This window comes from Pseudopipra pipra, chromosome 18, assembly GCF_036250125.1.
Source record: "Pseudopipra pipra isolate bDixPip1 chromosome 18, bDixPip1.hap1, whole genome shotgun sequence".
NCBI lineage: Eukaryota > Metazoa > Chordata > Aves > Passeriformes > Pipridae > Pseudopipra > Pseudopipra pipra.
Window position 1 is genome coordinate 11,459,228 of NC_087566.1, and position 12,719 is coordinate 11,471,946.

The 12,719-nt window shown below is 41.1% G+C and overlaps 1 protein-coding gene across 3 annotated transcripts in view; it reads left to right on the forward strand.

The window, feature by feature from the left end:
• The first annotated feature begins 4,202 nt into the window (after positions 1–4,202).
• Positions 4,203–12,719, forward strand: part of PIWIL1 (piwi like RNA-mediated gene silencing 1) — a 28,159-nt gene continuing 19,642 nt past the window's right edge. For all 3 annotated transcript variants that reach the window (XR_010435115.1, XM_064675222.1, XM_064675223.1), the window contains exons 1-10: positions 4,203–4,365; positions 4,910–4,993; positions 6,825–6,966; positions 7,668–7,793; positions 8,685–8,899; positions 9,942–10,063; positions 10,723–10,803; positions 11,329–11,526; positions 11,885–11,996; positions 12,396–12,510. Coding sequence is in view for 2 of the 3 variants with exons in the window: in XM_064675222.1 (XP_064531292.1) it covers positions 4,913–4,993; positions 6,825–6,966; positions 7,668–7,793; positions 8,685–8,899; positions 9,942–10,063; positions 10,723–10,803; positions 11,329–11,526; positions 11,885–11,996; positions 12,396–12,510 (1,192 nt within the window). In the remaining variant the exon portion in view is untranslated. The remainder of the gene's footprint in view (positions 4,366–4,909; positions 4,994–6,824; positions 6,967–7,667; positions 7,794–8,684; positions 8,900–9,941; positions 10,064–10,722; positions 10,804–11,328; positions 11,527–11,884; positions 11,997–12,395; positions 12,511–12,719) is intronic.

Below are 12,719 nucleotides of genomic sequence, written 5' to 3' on the forward strand. Positions count from 1 at the left end.
AGCTTTAAAGCTGAGATCTAAGGTTCAGATCAACTCTTTAATCCTGACTGTGGCTTCGGGTACTTCCTGATATTTATGAGAAATGCTCCAGGCCTGCAGCTGGGCTTTGAACAAAAAAATAATGAACTTCGTTGACTGTGAACAAAGTTCTACACTATTTTAAAGAAAGTTAAGCTGTGACATTTTTTAATCCAACACTAAATCACATAACCCAAATTCTCTGCATAATTCAGGAATGTTCAAAGCAATAAAAAGACAATTAGATCAAACCGAGTTGCTAAATGAGCTGAAATCAATTTATCTAAACATGAGAATTCTTGCTGGTCTCTCTCCTGAAATACTCCCATTGCTTTTTGAAACAATCCAATATTTTACTGTATAATATCTGAATAAAAATACTGTTTCAGCTCTATTCTAACATACTCTATACACTAACTCTCCATCTCCTCTTACTAGTTAAAAACATAGGTAATAAAGGCCATCTTCCAAAATACACATATTACAGAATTTCATATTTATAGACTATGTTTTACAAATCTAATTACAGTATCAATTTCTGGAGGTCTTGTGTCTGTCTGTTTAATGTGACCTCTCCATTTAATACAGCTATTTATTGAGAACTTACGTCTAATCACTTCTTGCTCGCTTCGCTCAGGACTTGGACACAAAATAAACATCAGCTAGGGCCAATCTGAATTTTTAATGGGCAGAAATGAACAGAGAATCGTGTTAAGTTGGTAGAGTACAGGAAATTTTGGCAGGGATATGGTGGTGTGTAAATAAGAGGCCGCTTTTTTTTCAGGAAAGGAGGGTTGAGGGCACAGTCTGACAAACAGGGCGTGGAGTGAGCAGTGATGGTGACAGCAGTGATCAGATACCCTGGTAAACAAGGAGCACACAAAACCCAAACCCAGTTTGCTTCTGTTTAAACAAAACCCATTGTTGTCAAGGGGAACAGGAGAAAGTCCTACACAGGTTCCAAGAACAGAGAGAGTGATGTTTTAAGAGATGAGTTACAAAGAATAAGGGCTCAGACGGAAGAAGAAAGGATCTGAAGGAAAAAAAACCCAGAAATTAGGGATAAAAAAAATAGACTAGAAAACAGCAGGGGAAATAGGTTGAAAATTTATTCTCCCTGCTCCTGAGAGAAAATACTTTCATGATATTTATTACGCAGTGAGTTGGGTATTATCTCCTTAGTAGCAATTTTTTTTCTGTAACATGCCTTTTGCTTTCTGTTTTGGTATGTAAATACTAGTTTCCCTGTGCCCCATACTCTACCCAAGGCAGTAAGTAAATCAGGCTCCACTGTTTAGGCACATCAGTTCCTCTATTCCAACTATCATTATAGTAAATTAAATGGGACAGTAACAACTTGCATTGGGAAGAAGCAAGACTGTTAACTCATGAGATATTATTTCAGATACTAACTCAGTCTTTAAACTTTGCCTCTCTCCCTTTAGGAAAAAACTAATTAAGAATGTAAAAACACTGTGGTCCAGACTCACAAATACTACCAGAGGAACTTGAGTTTCAATGCTTATTTTTGAGAAATTCCCATTTGAAAATTTCTTAACAAATAATTCAATAAGATTCAGGAGCAACATGTTGGGCTTTTAAAAAACTAGCTGCACATGTGAGTTGCTGGGTTCTGTTCTGAAGGGTTCCTTATTTTCTCTTGCTTCATCACAGCAAATATTGCTTTTTATTCCGCTGTCTTGAGGTAATTCCTTTTCTGGGGCTAGAACCAAAAGAGCTATTGATACCTGGACATGGTGTTACAAGAAATATGTGAAGGTAAGAGTTCAACTTACTTTGTGAGGAGTTTGCAATACACTTAAACATTACACTAAAGGTAGTGAAGTGAGTATTTTCTTCACTATGTGCATTGGAGTCACTTATTTATTTACCATTCAGAATCCCAAAGTGCTGCTAACTACACGAGTTAACAGCTGTCTGCTGGTACAGTTCCTGGCTCCTACCTCCTCAGGCATCTTTTTCCTGTTTATACTTGTACATCAAATGGGCCTTTGGAAAAATCCCTGATTTTCTTTTGTTCTGTTTTCTTTGTTCTGTTTCCATGCGGTCTTTTCCCCTTTGGAGATGACATGTATGGGAAATGGCTTATTGTAGCAACAGGAGACAGAAGGCAAAAACAATTGCATCACGGGTAAAGCAAACATCAAAGCAGAGTTCAAGCCAAGTAGCTGTGAAAAAAAATATTTCATATGTGATATTTTGGTGTGTTCGAGTCCAGCTTTGGGAGGGTTTTTTGGCAGCACAAAAATGAAAAGGCAAGCAGTTGCCATTTTCAAAATCTTGTTTTTCTCGGTGTTTCTGCGAACCGGCCTGGGCTGAGGACATGATGTACCTGTTGCAATCAGTGCGTTGCCTTTTCCACGTTTCCTCTGACTATGAAAATCCATTAAAGATACCTGCACAGCCAGTTTTAACTGGATTGAATTGCCAAAAGAAAGGCAAGTCTGAAAGACTGCGAAAACCAAATTGGAACTCATCTTTTGCTAAGTACTAATTAACTGTCTGACAACCCACGGATAAAAATTAGGGTGCTTATTGTTGATGTTTATTTTCATTTTATAAGGAATTGCTGTAGGTAGCCAGCCTGATTAAGTACTTTTAACAACTCCCATCTAAAGATAATTAAGTTCTGCAGTGAAATGTAAGGAATTTGGCATAAAAAAAATAAACACTAAGCACGACAGATATTTTAAATGAATAAACAAACATAACTCTTTCCAACACACACATTCTGCTTTCTCATGATTTACATAACATAAATGACTTTGACAACATCTTTATATTCTGTTTATCTTTAAATACTGCTGAGCCAAGAAAATCTGCATATTATGTTTCTGCAGCTTTAACCCTCTGACCTACTGGAGAGTTCTGCAGGCTACAGAGCAATAAAAGTTGGCACTGTGGGTGAAGAGCCCATGGCAAGGAGTAATCACTGCTCTTAAAAGCACTGAACATGCCCCATCTAAGTGTATGTATTGAGTGTGTTAAATATTTATCCGGATTTATATGTGAATAATAAAAATTGCATGCTAAAAGTACTTCTTTAAGTAGCAACATCCACACTTTCACAGTTCGAAAACTCTTCTTTTTCACTTGGTTTCCTAAGTGGGCTGCTGCACTGACATAGTAAGCACAGCAAAGCTGGCTTTGTGGACAAACTGACAATATGAATCCAATAAAAAGAGATATTCGTATTATTTTAGTATTGTGGTTAACAGCGTTAACCAGTTCTACCTGGAATAACAGAGAAGGAGGAAAAGGAACCTTGTACATTGCAGATCCAATTGCTGTGATTGTTACAGGAAATCATAACTCGTATTTTGGACTTCACAACAGAACTAGAAAATCTTATGGCTTAGAAATCAGCGGCCTGAAATGGGAATTCACTCTCTAGCAAATTGTAAATGACCCCATAGGATCAGAGTGGTCTTTCATAATGGTATTTAATTAGGTAATGTTATGTCTTGTCCCTTGAAGTCTCCAAACACGTCACAGACACCCAAACTTTGAGCAAAGGCACACTAAAACCAACAGAAATGGTGAATTTGAGCCTTGGTGCTGTCTAGACATCCTGCCTTTCCACAGGAGCGTGGAAAAGCTGGCTAGAGAGTGAATTCCCACTTCAGGCCACTGACTTCCAAGTCGCAAGATGTGCTAGTTTAAAGTCATGGCTTAAACACGTACAGAAGTACAACCATGGCTGTAGCGGCGCTGAGCGATGCAGCTCTTCACCAGAAACAACATCAAGAGTTTTATTTCTTGCTTTATTGCTCCACCTCCTGGTTAACTGCAGCTTATTTTTCAAGCAACGAGCGGGACGAGGAGTAAATCGCCTTTTAGCGGGAACGTTCTCCTCTCGCACGGGTGACACCCAGCAGGAGGGGGCGGAGGGGACACCCCGAGCCCCACACGAGCAGAACTCGGCCATGAGGGGCAGCGCCATGGCCGCTCCCGCCCGCAGGGACAGCGCGGCGCTGGGGGGGGGCGCCGCCAGAGCGGGAAATGAGTCGCCCTTCGGCTCCTTTCGGCTCTCTTCGGCTCATTTCGGCTCTCTTCGTCTTCTTTCGACTCCCTTCGGCCGCGCTCTTCGGCCGCGCTCGGGCCTCGGCAGCCAATCAGAGCCGAGCGCGTGTTCCTTCCTCGCCCCGGCGGCTCGTGCCGAGGGCGGTGAGGGATCATTGCGGGGGCCGCGCGGGGCCGTGCGGGGGCGGTGCGGGCGGTGACCCCGGGGTGTGGCCCTCGGGAGGTACTAAATCGTGCGGCGAGGGCCCGTTGTTTGCCGCTGGGTAGGAGCAGAGTCCTCTTGCAGCTGGAGGGCAGGCCAAGGTAACGCCAAGGACCGGCGGGGCTGGGAGGCTCTGGGTGCGGATTGTGGCCCTAAGGACGGCTCGAGGCGGGCAGGGGTGGTGGGGCCGGGAAGGGCGGCTGTGAGGGCAGAGGATGGGCAGGTCGGGGTTGGGGGCGGCAGTGACCAGGCGGTAACGCTGGCACGTGCTCTGGGTGAAGCTGCTCCTGGTGTAACAAATCAGGCTGAATTGAGAGACTCGAAAGTAACATTAGAAGGCTCTGAGTTACGCTCGGCTGAGGCTGCGGGTCCTGCCGTGCTCTCCGTTCGAATTGACTTACCAGCCTCAGGGTTCGTGATGGCCTGTGCCAGTCAGTGCAAACCTGCCTGTAAAGCTTCCCCACACTCCCAGTCATGGCTCTGTTAGTGCGGAGATCCAAAAATGTTTCCAAGAGGGGTGCGTTTTACTGAGTTAACTGAAATTAAAGCGTGGCAAATGCAGTGGGGTGCTGCTCGTAATATTTGTCGGGATAAGGATGGGGAAGGAGGCAATGGAGCACTAACGGTGTAAGTTGTTTGTTTTAGAAGATGACGGGAAGAGCCCGAGCGAGAGCCAGGGGAAGACCTCCCAGACAGGAGGCTGCTGGACCTATGGCAGGAGATCCAGCTGTGAGTTGGTTTTCTTTTAAGTGAATGCAATGGGGATTGTTATACCTCAGCTATTTACCAGGCATATGTGTTAGATATTGTATGTGTGTATGTATATATTATGTTAGATGTATAGTTAATATAACTCCTTACAAACTATTTAATATATAGTTAAATATATATATATATATAATAGACCTGGGGGAAATAGATATTTTCACAGCCTGCTTTGTCCTCTGTGCTACCCTGCAGAGAAACAGCATGTATTAGGCTGCTGCTGCTATTGATTCATATTTGGGCAGAACCTGGGTCTGGCAGGTGTTCTGACCTATTCTTCTTGGTTTTAATTTCAGTATCGAGGAGTTTATGCATTGGAACTAGTATTTAGGGCTTGTCTTGCACTTACAGGCACTGATCAAACTGTAACTTGGAAATGGCTGATACTTCTGTGTTTGCAGCCATGGCCACATACCTGGAGATTTTTTAAAGCAGCTCCTTAAATTTATCAGTTATCAGTGATCATCTTTCATTTGAGCACATGGGCAGACTGGAGGAGTGCTCCTAGTAATTTTCTTGCCAGTGTCAGATGAGATTAAATAGTGATAGAAGGTAATTAACAGTTCTGTTTCTCAAACAGTGAAATCTGTTGTGCATTAGCAGTAGCACTGATGCACCTCTTGGCCCTGGAACAGAATTTATAAACCTGAGAGACCTGACTGCTTCAAATTTGGCCTCTTTGACTTGCACAGAATTGTTAGCAGAAGTCAGGGAGTGGTATCAGTGTCCTGCTCTGAGTAAAGAGGAAAGTAATAGAAAAGGTAGGGGTTAGATACTTTATATGGACTTTGAATACTGATGAATTCTGAGTGGAGAAAAGTCTGTTTTGGCCTTCTATTTCTATACAGGCTGCCACTCTTCTGTCATGTAGACTGTGTGTATCTGTCTCCCAAGAGGGTTAGTTCCAGAAGTGTTTCCAAAGATATGTTGAAAAGAGGTTGTGGAATGCATAAGAGGGTTTATATTAAATGTTTGGAAAGTGAGGGCTTAGGCATGCACTGTATTTCAGCCTAAGAGAGAACTTACTCTGGATGGCAGGGAAAGATGGGAACAAGAAGTGAACAATAGCATGTGATTTTTACACTGCTCTGATACAGAGACATCATAATACACCAGACATGGAGCTCTGCTCAGATCCTTTTGTGGATGGGAAAGGAATACAGTCAGCTCAGGGGCTCAGTGTTCAGCTGTTGGACTAGAGAATCCATGTAGATGGCATTGCCCCTTCCTTCAGAGGCGAGGACGGAGTATAGGTGAGAGAAGCAAAGCAGAGAACTTTGCTGAACTACTTTTATGAATACTGTATATAGGGAGCACAGAACTTTGTAATATGCTGTTACTGTGGTAGCACTGGGCTCTGATAACTTTCAGGTATACTTTGCAGGGTTGTTGCACATTGGATCTTTGCAGTAGTGCTTATAGGTATTTACAGACTTCTTAGAGGGTGTACATTTGACAGATCTTACAAGGTGGAGAGTGTAAGAGCAAGGAGACCTGCTTAGCTACTGATCTGAAATGAGAAGTCCATGAATTTTAGTTAGAGCTTGGAAAGATTTGTATTGACTGTTAGTTAAATGAATGTTAACTTAGGAAAAAAATCCTGAACTTCAGTATTTTTGAGTTTAAAGTGTAGAGTAATAACTGCTACTTAATACAGGAAAAAAAAGATTTAATCTTCTGGAACTCTTACACTTGGGTATTTGAGTATTCTCTACTTGGTGAATGTTCTGCTGTACTCTTGGAAGTATGGTGTTTTTTCAGTTGCAGTAGAAAAAGTTGTTCCCAACCATGGCAGGTCGCACAGGATCTGCCAGGTCAGCTGGGTGAGGCTCGGCAGCCCCAGCGGGTCGATGTTCCTTCGCAACCATCGGGAGAACCCGGAGGCCACGGACGACTGAGGGGCTTGGAGAGTGTTCAGCGGGAGAGAAGGCCAGAAGGTCAGACTGGGAGAAAAAGTTCATTGCCCACAAGAGCTTGTGTTTTGAAGAGAATGCAATTAAGACATTCTTTAGACTGTTTCTTTTTCTTTTCAAAATGAGATTTCTTACTAAGGTTTGGAGAAGTTCACGATACATACCTTGTGATGATGGTATTGTCACTCTAACTGAACGAGGAATTTTGAGAAGTACCTCATGTGTACCATGTCCTCTGTCAAAATAGTTGACACAATTAACTACATGAGTACCAACAGTAAATTTTGTTTTGATACTTCATTACTTTCTTGAATCTTAATAAGGAAATTAAACTTTCTTGCCTGTTTCACATCACAGTGTATTTACATTTGGTGGCAGCTGGAGATAAAAGGAAAGAGACCTGTCCTCCCTGTATTTGCAGAAGAGATTATTGATTTGGAGGATTGACATCTGGGGGGTTTTTTGTCATCCTGTTGTGAGCTGTTCTATTTACTTACTAGTTACCTGTCCATATATTTTCAGGAGTTACTATGTGTTCCTTGAATTCTGTTTTAAGATGTTTGCTACATAGCAAAAGCAGAAAACTAGCACTTCATGATTTCTCTTAAATTTATATGTGTGCCTTTCAAAATTGAATTGTATTTAATTCTAACTTGTGTAATATATAATATCTATAATATATCTATTACTTGATTCTGATTGTTCCTCAAATTCCAAACCCATAGGATTACGGGTTTCCTCGGGACTCCAGGATTTGTGTTTACGAGAGAGGGGTGGACATCGGAGGGATTACCATGACCTGGGGGTCAATACTCGACAAACCATGGTGCATGTGCGAGAATCAAAAACTGGTATGTTTAGACTATAGACACCTAAGCAAGTTGAAATGAAAAATAGTTTTCTTCTGCTTTTAGTTTCCACTAGAGAGCTGAGTTAAAAAAAAAATAAAACAAAACAACAAAAACCTTTACTATGTACTAGAAAAAGATAAAAGTTGCTCTTGTAACCCATTCACAAACCAACTTGATAAAGAACGCTAAATAAATGTGGAGTTTGAAATCTCTTCTCGAGAAACTTTTTAGTTTAAAGAAAAGGTGACATGCTTCTTTTCTGGAGTCGAAATCCTGCTTATGACAGGTACAGCAGACTGTCATGATGGTCCTGTATGCCTGCTAGAATGCAATCCCTTCATCCTTTCAATGCTCCACAGTGCGGGTTCTGTGCTGATGATGGTTTTATATTGCAAGTATGAGACATCACACCATACAGCAATGATGTGGTCCACTTTTGCTTAATTGAGTGATGACTGGAGCATGGCACAGGCCCAGGAATGACAGGGCTTAGTTCTGCTCAGGTCACTTTGGGCCAGGAGCAGTGTAGTTGTTCTCATTCTGAGTTATTCTGTCTAGAGCTGTGCTGCTAGTCGATGGATCTCTGTCCTTTGTAGGCAGCTGTAGTGCTGGCCTGCTGTTTTCCCTTTACATCTGTGTGCAGGTTGCTGATCTAAATGCTTACCTCATGATGTGAGAGTGTTCCTGCCAGCTGAAGGAGTTACAGAAAGCTCTGATGAGCAGATGAGTGTCTCATAACACCGTGCCATAGCTCACCGAGCTTGAACAGATGCACAACCAACCTCTAATCTTTGTCTGAACACCATAGTTTTTAAAAACCTCTGAGAGCTGTTGTATGAATATAAACCAGTAAAATTTTGCGACTGCTAAGATGTTTGCCTCTCGTTTCAGGTGCGTCAGGTAGAATGATAAAATTAACTTCCAATCACTTCCGTTTGACGTCTCGACCCCAGTGGGCTTTGTACCAGTACCACGTTGGCTACAGCCCCGAGATGGAGTCGCGCCGCCTTCGCTCCGCTCTGCTCTTCCAGCACGAAGAGCACATTGGCAGGACCCACGCCTTCGATGGGTCGATATTGTTCTTGCCACAAAAACTACGCAATAAGGTATGATAGGAGGGTGCTGTTTTATTTTTTATTTTGACTCGTATTTTATGATGCTTCTTGTTCCTTACTAGCCAGGGTGAAGTTAGGGAATTGATGTCCCACAAGTAATGTTTAGTTGGATTGAGTGTATTAGTATAAGCTAATCTACTCGTGTAGAGAAATTTGGTAATAAATTTCTGGTTCTAATGCTTAGGTTCTGCAGGTTGGAATAACCCTCTGTACAGAAGTGGGTAGTAATTGAGAGCCTATTACAGTATTTCTCCTGTAGTTGTCTTTCTACTTAATTCTTTTCATAACTTCTGTAAATTAACATTCAGCATAATCAAAAGGGTGGTTATGGCAGGATTTTGGTGGGGGGGGGCGTCTGGGGTGGCTCCCTTGGGAAGGGTCAGGCTGTCCTATGTTGTACACAGTCATTTTCAGCCAGCTTCACAATGGACCCATCACAGACCAAAGCTGAGCCCACCAGCAAAGCTGGTCAAAGCAGAAGAAAAATCTAAGAAGAAAGGAGCAGCAAAAGGAAAACACTATTACTGCTGCTGACCCCTGCCCCTTGTGCCACTCACTGCCTCACTGGAGGGACTGAGTGTAGCCAGTGGTGTTCAGAGGGAACACGGGAGTCCAGAGTGAAGCTGAGTTTGGGAAAGGGAGAGGAGGAAGATGTTTTCACTGTGTGTTCTAATCTTTTGTCTTTTTGCCTCCCAGTACCTGAATCAGTAATTAAATGTATGTTAGTTGGCAATATATTAAGTTTATTTCCTCAAGTTGAGTCTTTTTCCTGTCATGGTAATTGGTAAGTGATCTCCTTATCTTCACCTTGAATTCAGCTGCTCTGGGGATAGTCTCCATTCTACTGTTAGTCACCTTCACCCAAACCAGGTTGTAATTTACAGTCCTAGTAGAAAATCAGATTCCTTTTTCAGTTAGTCTTGAATTATTGCACAGAATCTCAGTGTACAAGTCCAGTTTGATATTACTGGAGCAAAGTCCAGATACAACCCTGTTTGCCTCTAGTTTTATTAACCTCGTTTCCCTTTCTCAGGTTACTGAACTGTTTAGTAGGTCTCGAAATGGGGAGGATGTGAAGATAACAATCACTTTGACTAATGAGTTGCCACCTACTTCACCTACATGTCTGCATTTTTACAACATCATTTTTAGAAGGTTTGCTGTACCAATTACGTTCTTATAAGAAGCCTTTCTGAAAATACATGAGTTAAGGTTTTCCATTCCAAAGAATAGATTTTAGTAAATAAGTATTGCAAATATAAGTTTTTAAGCCTTTCTGGCTGTTGTTACTTTGTGACCAACCACATCTGGCAATATTTTAATGTGCATTATGTGTGTATTTCTGGCTCATGTTAGTGTGAAATGAGTTTATACCTTTTTCCTGAGCAAGCAGATTCACACTGGAATGCTGACTGTTGTAGGCAGATATTCCTATCCCTACTCTCTTTTTGTGTCTGTGGGTTTGCCTCTTAAAGCAAATAATAGAGCAGGACCTTGAACTGGCAAATTACTTTTCTTGGCTGTAGTATTTCCACTTTACTGTGGTACCTGGACTGTCTGGTTCATCTGAGATGTAGCTTGTTTGGACTGTTACCTTCAACTGGTTGGAGAAGGGTTGGGTTGTATTCAAATTTACCTCACCTAATTGTCATTAATAAGTGTCCATGACCTTTTCATTAAACTCAATTTAAAAAGTTCATGTTTTATCTAGTCAGATGAATAAAAAAATGAGGTTATGTAGAGGAATGGGATCATGCATGGTGTGATAAACTGAATAATAGTAATGCTAAATGACATCCATATTTCTTTTCTAGGCTTTTGAAGATGCTCAATTTGCAGCAGATTGGCCGTAATTATTACAACCCTGGGGATCCAGTCAGCATCCCTAATCACAGGTGTGGCAAAAATACTTAGGTTTAGGAGGGGTGCTGGGAGAGGGGTTGATATTTGGTGACTTATCTTGTAATAAAACCATGCACATAAATCCAGGTATTCTTGGGAAGCATAAAATCTCGTTCTCCTGACTTAGTTGCATGTATGTGTAAGATCCCATTTGGTGGAAGAAACTGGACAGTGTTCTACTACATAAACTGCTGGTCTTTTTCTCTTAAAAGTGTCTTAAATACCTACACGCTTTGTCTGTGAGATATTTAATAGCATGAATTAAATTTCTTAGCTTTTGAGGCATCCTTGCTTTCACTTCAGTTATAGCTGCTCAATTAATCTTATTTTGAGCTGATTAAAGATAGCTACATGTAAAATATTTTTCATTTTGTTAACTTTTAAGAGCTTGTTTATATTTGGATAATGGTTTCTTTGTGTCTTCACTGCTTTCTGATGTCCATGAAAGTGGGCAGAAATAAGGGGTGAGAATAAAGATGCTCTAAAATGTTAAGATTGTGTGTGTTCTCCTTTGGCAGGTTGATGGTGTGGCCAGGCTTCTCAAGTTCCATCCTCCAGTATGAGGAGAGCATTATGTTGTGTGCAGATGTGAGCCATAAGGTTCTTCGTGGTGAGACAGTGTTGGATGTTATGCACAGTCTTCATTCCCAGGTTGGAGAGGAAAGGTTTAGAGATGCCTGTGCTAAAGAGCTGATTGGTTTAATTGTTCTCACAAGGTAAATCTCTGTGGGCTCTTGTTGTCTTAAATCTCTCTATGCTCCACATCCTGAAGTACACAATGAAACATCAGAAAGCATGCAAATGCTGTCATTGTCAAGCTGGCAAATTAATCAAGGTGACAGCATTTAAAAAAAGCAGAAAGTACATATTGAGTTAGTTATGTTTTTTTGGGTTTATTACAGCTCAGTTTTTGGTAGAATTGAGAGCCTATTACAATTGAAAACTTGAAGTTACTGCTTCTGATAAGAGAAAAACTTTCAACTTACATGAGTATTGTTATTAACTTTTTTGTCCCACAGTCATATTTCTTTCCTATTTGAGATTTAAACAAAACCTAATTAAATGTTTATGTAGGTACAATAACAGAACATACAGAATTGATGACATCAACTGGGATAGCAATCCAATGGCTACCTTTAGAAAATCAGATGGTGCTGAGATCACTTTCCTGGAGTACTACAAAAAGGTATGGAAGCTTAACTGTGTGTGTTGTGCTGTAACTTGGAACATTGGAGCATTGTTACAGCTTTGCTTATGATGCATGGATTTGTAATTAATATTTTTAATAGAATGTTATGTTTAATGGATACTATGTAACTTGAGATCAGTAAATAACCTACCCAGTATGGTTTGGTGGGAGTCCTCCATCCCAGGGAGGAGTCAGGCAGGCAAAAATGTCAAAGGGTTGTGTGGATGAGCAAGGAGCTCTTGGGAAAACTCAAAAAGGAAGCAAATGGAAGGTGGCAGCAGGGACAGGTAATATGGGAGGAACACAGATGCATTGTCACAGCATGCAGAAATGAGGTTAGGAAAGCCAAAGCTTTGTTATGAGTAAACTAACATGGAATATATATTTCTAACACAGCAATATAATATAGACATTGGTGATCCAAAGCAGCCTGTCTTGATCAGTCAGCTGAAGAAGAGTAGAAATGTGGAAGGAACTGTGGTTCTAATTCCAGAGCTGTGCTCTCTAACAGGTACTGTAGTATTTTTTCATATTAAAGCATTTGTCAAACCATAATGCCTACTGAAATGGGTATTTTGACAGCAGCCTTTTGTTCAGTAGAAATGTCTTGTTTCTTATAAATGTGAGTTTTTAGAAACAAGTTTTGTAGCTAAAAGATTTTAAACAAGGCTGAAAAGTTGGGGGGGTTTTGATGTTGCATAGTCTGCAGGTACAATGTTC